The sequence below is a fragment of the Nomascus leucogenys genome, chromosome 22a (genome assembly GCF_006542625.1).
Source record: "Nomascus leucogenys isolate Asia chromosome 22a, Asia_NLE_v1, whole genome shotgun sequence".
Classification (NCBI taxonomy): domain Eukaryota; kingdom Metazoa; phylum Chordata; class Mammalia; order Primates; family Hylobatidae; genus Nomascus; species Nomascus leucogenys.
Window position 1 is genome coordinate 40,140,894 of NC_044402.1, and position 12,698 is coordinate 40,153,591.

General features: G+C 47.6%; 1 protein-coding gene and 1 non-coding gene across 2 annotated transcripts in view; both read left to right on the forward strand.

Annotated features, from left to right (window-relative positions):
* Positions 1-12,698, forward strand: part of SLC7A8 (solute carrier family 7 member 8) — a 59,376-nt gene that overhangs the window by 15,901 nt on the left and 30,777 nt on the right. Inside the window, exons 2-3 of the mRNA XM_030802587.1 lie at positions 1,320-1,524; positions 2,430-2,581. Of these exons, the coding sequence (XP_030658447.1) occupies positions 1,320-1,524; positions 2,430-2,581 (357 nt within the window). The remainder of the gene's footprint in view (positions 1-1,319; positions 1,525-2,429; positions 2,582-12,698) is intronic.
* Positions 11,482-11,587, forward strand: LOC115832568. The gene has a single exon (XR_004028098.1). It is a non-coding gene; the product is annotated as a U6 spliceosomal RNA (small nuclear RNA).

Here is a 12,698-nt window from a genome sequence, read left to right on the forward strand (position 1 = left end):
TTCCAGACCACTACAGAGAGATCATGGAGGCTTGAGACGTCCTTAGAACACAGTCAAATCCAGCTGACCTCAGGATACTCTAGCTCTGCCTTTCCACCTGGATCCGTTTGGTCTCTGCTCCTTTCCTCAGGCATTTAGTGGTGCAGCTGGGCAGAGCATGAAACAGCACTTTCAAAGCACCCACCCAATGGAACCTGATGACCTATCTTACCACAAGAAGTGGACAGAGGAACTTTTGGGAGGAAGCATGTCAGGAACGGCCTCCACACTCCTACTCCTCCTCTGCGTGACACACACAGCCCAGCAGCCAGCCATTCAGTACTGGCTGCGGGCCTCACCTCTCAGGAGAAAACCAGCCCCTGCACACAAGCAGAAGTGGATTAGTGGAAACTGCGCCGGATTAAGTATCAGGAGACTGACTTCTAGATCCAATTTTACCCATCAGTAGCTGTGGAATTTGGAGAAAGCCACTTAACCCCTCTATGTCTTAATCTCTTAGTTTGTAAAATAGAGAGGGAAGCACCTGCCCCTCTCCTCTCCCTGAATTCCATAGGTTGTTTTGAGGGTCACATGAAACATTGGTGGGTAATGACCTTTGAAAGAATATAGTACTGAGGCTTTGTACGTATTGCATTCCTACACACCACTTCTAAACTACTAGGACTGTTTTATTAGAGTTATTTTATGTTCTTCACCAAGGGTGGGGCCGTCATGTCTAGGGTAGAAGCCAGCCTCCAGGAGTCTTTTCCACACTTGTAAGTCTTGAAAGCCCCCAGTCTTGGGGTATGACCACAATCTGTCCAAAAAATATTGCCCTTTGGCTCATTTTTGAAGTCTTCCAGCGGGCAGGTGGTCTCTGCAAACAGCCCACTTTTCCAGCCCTGCCATTTTCAGAGAGTCTTGAGGCCCTTGTCACTTTGGGTGGGCCATGTGTTGCTCAGCTGGAGGGTCCTGAGATTCAATACTTCACCATCACTTACTGCGATGTGGACCTAGGCAACTCACCTGGTATCTCTGAGACTCAGTTTCCTCCTCTGTAAAATGTGAGAAATGATATCTGATTCCATAGTGTCATCCTGAGGATTAAATGAGATGTGGAAAGTACCTGACCAAGTTCCTGGTCAATATGTGTCAGTTCTCTGCTCCTCTTTCCCCTACTTCAGGGAGAATTATTGCTAGGCACTCCTTTCTGCAGATCATTTACGTATCTCCAAGGCATTTCAGAATCAGATCAGAGATGAGACCACCCTCCAAATGCCAATCCTGCCAACCGTCCTGTCTCTACTGTCTCCCCTCCTTACCCTTGGTGCCCCATGCAGGGAACATCATCGGCTCTGGAATCTTTGTCTCGCCAAAGGGAGTGCTGGAGAATGCTGGTTCTGTGGGCCTTGCTCTCATCGTCTGGATCGTGACAGGCTTCATCACAGTTGTGGGAGCCCTCTGCTATGCTGAACTCGGGGTCACCATCCCCAAATCTGGAGGTGACTACTCCTATGTCAAGGACATCTTCGGAGGACTGGCTGGGTAAGAGGATCTGTGGAGACCTGAATGGTCTAGGGGGAAAGGAGGAAGACATTCAGAAGGAGGTCAGATCGTAAAAAGCCAAAACCAGGGGTTTCCAGTCTCCAGTGTGCCACGGAGTGCTAGAGAATGGAATGTCTTTTCTGCTTTCCTGCCATGGTTGCTAGTGTAGCCTTGTGTCCTCTCGAGGCTCCTGAGAATGACGGAGGGACCAGGTTTGTAGTTTTAACCTCTATGTTGATCTTATTGGGAAGGATTCTATGAGTGAGAGCAAACAGAACTGTAAAACAACACTGACCACAGATTCCCAGAGAAAGCAAATCACAAAAACAAAGCCCTTCTATCTTGACAAGTGAGAGTGGCCACCTAAGGTAGGGTGTACCCTCTTCTCACACTACCGAGGATAACAGCCTCCCTCTAGAGCTGGGCCCTAATCTTAAATTTCCTCAATTTCTGCATCCCTGCCATTGGTAAACACTCACCAATGGGCCAAAGGGTGTAGAAGGCACTTTCCCCGCAAACCTCCACTTGATACCTCTCCTGATTGTTGTTTACATAACCACACCCTTAGTATGTCCTGTCTATCAACATTCTGGGGTTGCAAATTTTGTTTTTCCACCATTGGATGCTGGTGGCCACAGTGATGGAGAAGAGATCATGAAAGGAGAGGAGAGAAAGAAAGAATGCCGAGACTTGTGTTAGTGCTTGTGGAAATTTAGCTCTTCATCATTAAACCATTTTATTGTCATTGCAGAGGGCTGGGTGTCTCATTTGTGGGCGGGGGCAGAGGCTGGGCTCTTCAGCATCCCTGAAAATAAAAAAGAAATGCATGACTTGCCCGGGCTCTCCCCTGATGGCTCTGCATCCCTGCCATGCCTGTCGGTGGGGATGTCCCATTCCTCCTTCAGGTTCCTGAGGCTGTGGATTGCTGTGCTGGTGATCTACCCCACCAACCAGGCTGTCATCGCCCTCACCTTCTCCAACTACGTGCTGCAGCCGCTCTTCCCCACCTGCTTCCCCCCAGAGTCTGGCCTTCGGCTCCTGGCTGCCATCTGCTTATGTAAGTGTCATCTGGGTCTTGGTAGCAAGACAGCCTCTTTTATTATATTTATTATTATTATTTTTAGAAACAGAGTCTTCACTCTGTCACTCAGGCTGGAGTGCAGCCACATGATCATAGCTCACTGCAGCCTTGAACTCCTGGGCTCAAGTGATCCTCCTGCCTCAGCCTCCCAAAGTGTTGTAGTTACAGGTGTGAGCCACTGCACCCGGTCTGAGGGACAGCCTCTTTTAGCCTCCCTGGTGGTCTACATGTCTCTGACTCTCCTAACTTCTCTCCATTTTTTTTTTTTTTTTTTTTGAGGCAGGGTCTAACTCTGTCGCCCAGGCTGGAGTGCAGTGGCGTGATCTCCACTCACTGCAACCTCCGTCTCCAAAGTTCAAGCAATTCTCCCACCTCAGACTCCCGAGTTGCTGGGATTACAGGCATAAGCCACCATGCCCGGCTAATTTTTGTATTTTTTGTAGAGATGGGGTTTCACCCTGTTGGCCAGGATGGTTTCGAACTCCCGACCTCAAGTGATCCGCCCACCTTGGCCTCCCAAAGTGCTGGGATTACAGGCCTGAGCCACCTCACCCTGCCTCCTTTTCTTTTCCCCATTACCTTTCTTTCAATTTCCTACAAGTGTGTTTTGTATGAATGGATTCTGCATACAATTGGCTGGTGTTAAAAAAAAAAAAAGAAAGTAACTTAAGTAGCTCCTTGGAGGCACTGTACTTTTCACTGGCAGGGTTCTTGACATTACGCAAAGCACTTTCACCTATATTATCTGATTTGGGGCTAATGACAAGTCCATGAGGTAAGCTGGGCCAGTGTTAACATTTTCCCAGAACAGATAAGGAAACAGAGAGCCAGGCAAGTGACTTGCCCAGGGAGGCAGGCCGCGTGGAGTGCAAGGGCTCCTGATTTCTTGTCTGTCCAGTGCACTGCACTGTGCTGGCTACTCCCAGCTGCTCCTAGGAAGATTACTCTGGCTTCATGGCAGTAGGTCCACATCTACTTCTACCTCAACTTGTCAAGTCACACACACTCTTTTAACTCTCTTAGAGAAGGGTTTGTCCATGGTCCCTGCCCATGATGAGTTTTCTAACTAGGAGAAAAGTCATATAGACAGATACTGTGGTTAGGATTCAATTGCAGTAAAAATTCAGAGAAGGGAGCTAGGCATGGTGGTGTACACCTGTAGTTCCAGGTACCTGGGAGGCTGAGGTAGGAGGGTCTCTTGACCCTGGGAGTTCTGGGCCACAGTGAGCTATGATCACACCTATGAATAATAGCCACTGCACTCCAGCCTGGGCAACATAGTGAGATCCTGTCTCTAAAAAAAAAAATTTAAAAACAACAGTAACAACAAAATTCAGAGAAGGGGAAAAGATTTCTGTGGGCTGGAATAGGTTAGAGAGGCTTTCTAGAGAAGTTCTGCAGAGCCGTATTTCTAGGAAGTCTCAAAGCTTTATCTCTGATATCAGTCATCTCAATGGATTGGGGTATTTTACATCTTTAATCAAAAACTAATTTCTAAAGTAAATACTTAGATATGTTTCAGGAGCTCCACCTCTAGAGTTCACTCGGTCCCTGCCTTCCCATACCTTCTAACACACATACACTTAGCTGAGGGTAGTGATCATCCTGGCCATATGCTTTCCCAGGTCCTGACACTTTTCCTTCTGTCCTGCTACGGGATGGGGGAGGAAGAGATCACTCACCCACCTCAGTAGCCTCTTACAGGGCAGGCAGCTGGAACCCAAGAGGTGGTCTCCTTGGCAAGTGAGCCCTCTTTGGCAGTGCTGGTCAACCCTGGGACAGAGCCCCACCACCCAGGCCATTTGCAATATGGGGCCAAGACATTTGTTTGAGGGTGTATTCCTCGTGTTTGGTCAGGCCTGCTCACAGATCTGGAGGCAGAGGAATGCAGACTCCAAAACCAGGCTGCCTGCACCTGCATCTCCAGTTCACCATTTCTAACTGCAGGGGTGAGTGCTGGGCAAAATCACTCGCCCACCCTACTGTGAGATGGGGAGTGTAATCCTAGCTGCCTCAAGAGGTCGTGGTCACAAGGACTGCAAGAGAGAAGGAAGGGGACACCCTCAGCACAGTGTTAGACACCCAGCACCCCAGTTATATCAGTCACTGGGGGTGGGCAAGATGCTGGGGCCACTTTATCCTTGCATCCTAGCTGGATCCAGAGTTGAGATGGGGAGCGGGGAAGAGCGAGGGCGTGGGAATGCAGGAAGAGTGCTGTTTCTGCCATCAGATCGGCTAATGGGAGGGTGGGAAGCAAGGCCACAGAAGTGCTGGCCACTGCTGTTTTGGTGTTTCTTTGCACACAGACAGCTTCCTTTTTCCTGCTGATGCTGCTAAAGTGTCTCAGACAAGAGGCCACCCTTACCCTCCTACTAGAAATCAAGAACCCCTGAGGGTGTTCAGTTTGCACTCTCGGAGAGGAGCCAGGCCACAGGTTGAAGAAGTTCCCGGGCAGCCAGACCCCATGGCTTCCTTTGCATTCCCCAAATCTGCCAAGGGTTTGACCTCTTGCACAAAGACCCTCCAAAGTAGTGTAGCCTTTTGGGTGTCCCCTCGGACCAGAAAGGTCCAAACCCTCCTAGGAGATAAGAACGGCACCTCCCGGTAGCCCTGCTCCAGAATGACAGGTTGCACAGTCCTCTCCACAGCCTTCCCCTCACCTAGACACTGCTAGCACCAAGCCAAGGAGAAATTTAGAAACCGGCTGATGACAAAAATGACAAGACCCCCCTCCTCTATTCCTGTAGTCAAAGATTCAATAAAGCTTATCTAAGTTTGTCCTCTGCCTTCTCAGCAGAACTGCAAGGAAATTGTCTCCAACTTAACAGTAGCCAATCTTGTCCTCCAAAGATAAGAATTTTCAATGTCCTTGAAATATGTGTTCAAATATTTGTCTACCTTCATAAGCAGAAAAATCTTAAATCCTTCTTATTCCCAAGCGTATTCCTCCTTATTTCCTTTAGGGGAAATGGAAACCAGCTCCACACCTGTCCTGCTGCAGTGTCCCTTTCCTCCTAGCTGTGAAGGCCATGTGGAGCTGCCATCCCTCTGCCCGGCAGGGTGCACACGTACATGCATTAACTGTACACAAACTTCCTCTCTCCCTTTCCTTATGCCTGACACTCCCAGATGCTTTGAGTCTGTGTACAGAGGTTCTCTTTTCCGGTTTGTTGAATACTTTTTTTTTTTAATCCACTTCTATAGGCCCCTCAAATCCTCTTTTTTTTTTTTTTTTAATTTTATGGCAGGCCATACCAGATAAGCATCCAATCCTCTCATAAGGTATTCAATAAAACAAGAACCAAGCTGTCAGGAAGGCTTGGTAGATGCTTTTTTTTTTTTTTTTTTTTTTTTTTTGAGATGGAGTCTCACTCTGTCACCCAGGCTGGAGTGCAGTGGCACCATCTTGGCTCACTGCAACCTCCGCCTCCCGGGTTCAAGCAATTCTCCTGCCTCAGCCTTCCAGGTTGCTGGGATTACAGGCATGAGCCACCACGCCCAGCTAATTTTGTATTTTTAGTAGAGATGAGGTTTCCCCAAGTTGGTCAGACTGGTCTCAACCTCCTGACCTCAAGTGATCCACCCGCCTCAGCCTCCCAAAGTGAGGCCACCGCGCCCGACTGGTAGATGCTATATTTCATTAAATGCTGGCACTTTTTATTCCAGCACCCCTCCCACCCACCCACCTACCCCCACCATCATCCAGCCCTCCTCATCCTCTTAGCAGGTGCCAGGCAAGCCAGCTGCATAAAATAAGCCCAGCCTGTGTCTCTTTCGAGAGACGCAGTAGAGAGTTCGGGTGTGGCGTGAACATATGCACATGGGGAACTCTGCTTCCTGCTGTCCTGTGGTGACATGCTGATGACTGTGAAGCGAGAGGTTTTGAGGAAAGGCCACCCTCTGTGGAGAGGTCATTGGTGTATAATGGAGGGCACTGGAGGACAAGGCACAGGGCCCAGCAGGGAGAGCCCGTGTGGTAAAGCCCGTGGCGAGGGTTTGCTGGGGGAGGGAGGAGATGAGGCCAAGTCTGGTTCCATGGTGGGGCTATTTTGCAGGAGAACTGATGAGAAATGAAGTTGGGACGAGCCAGGTGGTGGGGGTGGAGAGGTGGAAAGAACCTGCTGAAACTGGCTTGCCTGCCGGATCCTGGAGCGGGTAGGGGAGAGGAGAGGGAGAGGGAAGGAACTGCAGACTTGGATCACACTTATGCAACTGCAGCTGCCACTTCGAGTTATTCTATTATTTAGGTCAAAGCTGATTACTCACTGCTGAGTCAGCAGAATATCCCCAGCCACCCGGCAGTAAAAAAGAAAAGAAAAAAAAAGAGAGAGAGAGAAAGTATTTTACATTTTAATTAAATAAAAAGCCTTTCTCTCTTCTCCAGAACAAGTATATTAGTGGGAGTGGAGGGAGTTAGGAGGGGACTGGGAAGTGTTAGAACTTGGTTTTGATACCTTTTGTGATTTGCTTGTGTGTTTTTCTCCTTTTGTATTATTTCATGAGTAAATGACTATATTCCCCATATAAAAGATCCAAGTAAGATATAAAAAGAGTCAGCAGCGATAGCCACCCTTATCATCAGCCCCTGGCCAGTAGCTGCAGTCATAGCGGATAGTTCTAAATAAAGTGCATCTATTACTGTACAAATCTGGCTGCATAGACCTATATATTGACAGGTTATTCCTACAGCATGCCCCTTTTTTTTGAGACGGAGTCTCCCTCCATCACCCGGGCTGGAGTGCAGTGGCGCGATCTCGGCTCTGCCTCCCGAGTTCACGCCATTCTCCTGCCTCAGCCTCCCGAGTAGCTGGGACTATAGGCGCCCGCCACCACGCCCAGCTAATTTTTTGTATTTTTAATACAGACGGGGTTTCACCTTGTTAGCCAGAATGGTCTCGATCTCCTGACCTCGTGATCCACCCGTCTTGGTCTCCCAAAGTGCTGGGATTACAGGCGTGAGCCACCGCGCCCGGCCTGCAGCTTGCCCTTTTATCCTGTAGCCACATCTTTTGGCTGTTACCTGGGTCTCTAGTTGTAAACAAAGTGTCCACAATGATCCAGAGGAAGCACTGGGTCCAGGGGACACCCTTTCTCAGGCTTCCATCTGTGCATCTGTGCAACTCTGCATTTTCCTTTCGGATCTGTTTGCCCCCCCGTTCTCTTGGAGCCTGGATCACCTTTCATTCAGTCAGCTCCTGGCCTCCTTCCTCTCATTTGGGGTTGGAGTCATGTCCAGCACCTGAAGTGGAATCAATTCTTTTTATTCAAGTTCCCCACTTCTCCCTGAATGTCTTGACCTAAAGAAGCTCCTTCTCCTTCCTCACCCTCAAGAGAAAGAAATATCCTGTATGCATTTCTCAAGGAAAAAATGCTTCTAATCTTGTTTTCTATCTTTCTACTGAGATTCCTAAGAGGCTAGCTTTTTCCAGGGCTTCAGATATCTCTTTTTCCTTGAGCTATTTGGAAAGGAAAGGACTTCACGTGTTGCTTCAAACTCCTGAGTTGCTTTGCAATTCCTCTGCAGAAAGCCTCCAGCTGCCTGGTGCAGAATGCTGTCACAGAGAAACTCGTGAGTTGTTTTGCAAGTCTCTTGCAAATTTAATCAATCCCTTGACATCAGAGCGTTCAATAGTCTTTCCTATCATCTAAATCCCTTAACCTCAGTTTATTTTCCCTTGAGCCCTCACATTCTCTACCCCCAAACTTCTCCTCCCCAGACACTAAACATTTTCCTTCAGATACCTGGGCAGCACTGCCTTCTTGCCCTTCCCTAGTCCCCAGAGAGTTCTTCAGGTATCCGATCAGCCTTGTTTATATGAATTCAGACAAATACAGACTGGCCTACATTTGATTCCCATACATCCAAGACTCTATTTTTCTCTGTACACCTTCTAACTAGCCAGCATTTAAAATCTAAATGCATTGAAAATCTCTTGATTTTTACTCAATGGCCAGTTTGACTAACATCTCATTTTTCATTTTTATGATGCATTAAGATGAAAATTATTCTGTAAGCAGATTTTTTTTGGAAAAGAGAAACTAAAAACATCCATCAGCTAATTACCATACTGAACTCCTACACTAAGAGGAGATAAGGTATGATTTATAGAGTCTTAGAAAAGATTAGTCTAGTGAAGAGAATCGTATGCAAAAACACATAATTACAACACAATGTGATGGGGAAAAATGTGGGTCACACAGAGAAAGGGGCTTCAAAGTTGGGAAGAGAGTGCTTAGAAAGGCTCCCAGCTTGAGCTAAATGTTGAAAGGTAAGTAGATTTTATCCAAGGAACAGGGAATCACTGAAAGATTTTGAGCAGAGGAGTAACATGATTAGGTTCACATTGGGGAAAGAAAAGACTGCAACTTGAAGCAGAGAGACAAGCAGGCTAGGCATTTGTCCGGGCCAGAGAGATGGTAGCCTGAACTAAGAATGAAGTAACAAGGATGGAGAGGTGACAAAAACAAGAACGATTTAGGAGTAGAATCAGCTGGATGTATTGATTAATTGACTACTAAGGGAAGGAATCAAGTTTGTCTCCAAATCAAAATGAAATGTTTCAACGTAAATGTTCCCAGCATTGATGACAAGCAGTTAGAAGGTGTTCTATGTCGGCCGGGCGTGGTGGCTCACGCCTGTAATCCCAGCACTTTGGGAGGCCGAGGCGGGTGGATCACGAGGTCAGGAGTTCGAGACCAGCCTGGCCTATATGGTGAAACCCTGTCTCTACTAAAAATACAAAAATTAGCTGGGCGTGGTGGTGGGGGCCTGTAGTCCCAGCTGCTCAGGAGGCTGAGGTAGGAGAATCACTTGAACCCAGGAGGCGGAGGTTGCAGTGAGCCGAGATTGTGCCACTGCACTCCAGCCTGGGCGACAGAGCTAGACTCCATCTCAAAAAAAAAAAAAACAAAGAATGTGTTCTATGTCTGCCTTCCATGTCCTCCCTAGAGCCCTGAGGGGTACTGAGCAGGTCTCTGGTTAGAATCTTCCCCAGGGTGGTTCTCCCAGGATCCTGCTCAAAATTTTGCCTGCTCTAGAGCAGTATAACTTAGAAAGGGATTGGGACTCTTGGGAAATATTATATAAATGCAACACTTTATTCACTCAACAAACATTTATCAAGTGCCCATGATGGGCTACTTACTGTTCTTGGCACAGGGGAGACAACAATAAACCAAAAGACTCTCATTCTCATGTGAAGCAGCAGCAGCAGATTTAGCCTTCTTTCTTAACATGTATTATACTACACCCACCTGTGTGTCCTCTATTGCTGCCACAGGTAATGCACAATCAGTAATACGTTATTAAACATTTGAGTGTCTGTTCTGCTCCAGGCACTGTAGCGGGCATGGGGATACTTACTTTTTGTACCAAGGAACTCACAGTCCAGTGGATGTTCCTGACAAGTATACAGGGAATTTCAGTTCAAACTGGAGTTCCAGTTTCCCAAGAGGACAGCATCCAGGCAGCTCCTGCAAGAAAAGTGAGGATGGGACTGGGGTTGAAGAAGCTCTTGGAGAAAGTGACATGTAAATTGAGGCTGAAAGACCAGTTGGACGTCGGCAATGTTCAGCATGGAGGGAGGGTGGAGTAGAATGGGGTGGGGAGAATGTTCTAGCAGAAGGAATTAACATGTTTCAAGGTCTGAGGACAGGAAAAATCACAGCTGTTTGTGGGAACTAACGGTTGTTCAGTATAGCCAGACCATAGACTAGGAGGCAAGAAATATATAATAGAAGCAAGGACTCCATCATGAAAGGCCTCATGGGCCATAAAGAGATTGAGTTTTCCCCTAGGAGGAATGAGGTTTGAAGGGTTTCAGACAGAAGACCGACATGATCATATTTGTATTTTAAGAGAGTCATGCTGCAAAGCTAAACGATGGATTGGTGAAGGGAATAAGATCAGAGGCAAGAAAAGATGATTACAATTCAGTTGTAGGGATTCGATTAGAGATGACCGTCATGTGCATCTTGGGGCAGTGGGAGTAGAGAAAACTAGATGCATTTGGCATTTACGAGGTAGAATTGGTAGGCCTTGGTGATTAAGGTTGAAGGAGTCAAGGACTGCATGGTCTTGTTGGGGATACAGGTGAAGTAAATCAAGGACAACACTGGTTTGTATTGTCTGTACGTATTGTATCGTCTGAATTGGTGTGGTTCAGACTGGTCAAGTTGACCCTTCTGTCCTTGTCACCCTTTCTACTCACTCTTCAACACTTAAGACTTGCTGGAACTTGAGGAAGCATCCCCTGTGCTTTTGGACTCTGTCTATAATGGCAGACTAAGTAAGTTACCTGAGAAGTCAGTCTTCTTCGTTTCAATGTGCTTCAACTGCTGGCCCAGATCACCTCCTCTTTCCTGATTCCCATAGTGTCTCTTCTGCTCTTCAGCTTTTACTCTCAGACTGAAGTTCTGCTGTTCAGAGAGTGTGCGTGCCTACACAGCCCACACCCTGGAAATTGGGGAATGAGGGGCTTGTTTCTAGGAATATGTCTACTTCTGATTGGGAGAATAGTGAATGGGATTGAGGTTTCCTGAAACAGGAGACTCTTTTGGAGTTCGGCTTCCACCAGGTATGGTAGAGATTTGCCTACTTTCTTGTACCAGGCTAGAAACTTAAATTCTCCTCTGGCCTTTTGTTGCTGACCGTCAAGGATCACTTTGTTTTTCTCAGAGGAGCCAGGGCCCATGGTTTAAATAAAGTCACCCATTAATTGTGTCTGGTAAACTTTTAAGGGTTAATGTGACACACCAAATTTATATCGCATACCTAAGAGCATAAAATCAGAAGGCTCATGGGAGTGAGGCCCAGTGATACTTGGAGCTTTAGGGGAAGGAAAAAGGGCATCTCTATTATAAGAGTTCAGCAAGTTGTGCTCACTTTAGCAGCACATATACTAAAATTGGAGCAGTACAGAGAAGATTAGCATGGGACCATGTACGGATGACATGCAAATTCACGAAGCGTTCCATATTAAAAAAAGAAAAATGTCCGGGCGCAGTGGCTCGCGCCTGTAATCCCAGCACTTTGGGAGGCTGAGGCGGGCGGATCACCTGAGGTCGGGAGTTCGAGACGAGCCTGGCCAACGTGGGGAAACCCTGTCTCTACTAAAAATACAAAATTAGCCAGGAGTGGTGGCACATGCCTGTAATCCCAGCTACTTGGGAGGCTGAGGCAGGAGAATCACTTGAACCCAGGAGGCAGAGGTTGCAGTGAGCTGAGATCACGCCATTGCACTCCAGCCTGGGCAACAAGAGCGAAACTCCACCTCAAAAAAAAAAGAAAAGAAAAGAAAAAAGAGTTTAGCAAGTTTGAGTACAAGCTACCGTTGGAATTGGGTTATAACTGAACCATTTTGGGGGCATTTTGCAGCCTGGGTCCAGGTTTATAGAATTTAGTGAACACCAACAGAGCCTATAAGCCTTCTGGTCCAAGAACCAACTAAACCTCACAGGATCCACACCCTGTCTTCCAAGACTGAAATACGATGGAGGGTCAGGCTAGCCCTCCTGGGCTCAGTGCAGACTCAACAGAACCCGTTCTCATCCACCTTGCTCCATGTCTGGGGGATGTCAGCCTTGAGAATTGGGGTGTGAGATAGCAATTTTTCAGGCCCAGGCTGAAAAAGTAATGAGTAGGATTAAAATAGGGTTCCCCGGGGTGGCATGGCAGGCCACCCCTGGATTTCTTGGTGTCTTCAGTTTTTCGCTTCTCCCCTATCCAGGCCAGCTGAGGAGCCATGTTTAGCTCATGCTGAAGAGAACTACTTAGCTCTTGGAAAATGCTGAGCTGGATATTCCTGCCTCTTGGCTGAGCTAAGTGCTGGGTGGTGATTCAGCAGAAACCCCAGCTCCAGCAGCTGGCACAGTAGCTAACAGGATAAGAAGGAAGGGGAAGAGAGAGCCAGGAAGGGAGGAGGGGAGGGGGTGGGGCAGTATGGGCAGGAGCTTAGCTGGAAGTGTTTGGTAAAAGCTGTGCTCCTCCAGGAGCACTCACAGCCCTCACAGCTTCTCTGCACCCTCCTCCTCTGCCGGTGTGTCCTTGGAAGAGAGAGGCACTTCCGGAAGGCTCAGAGCACCTCCTCTCCTT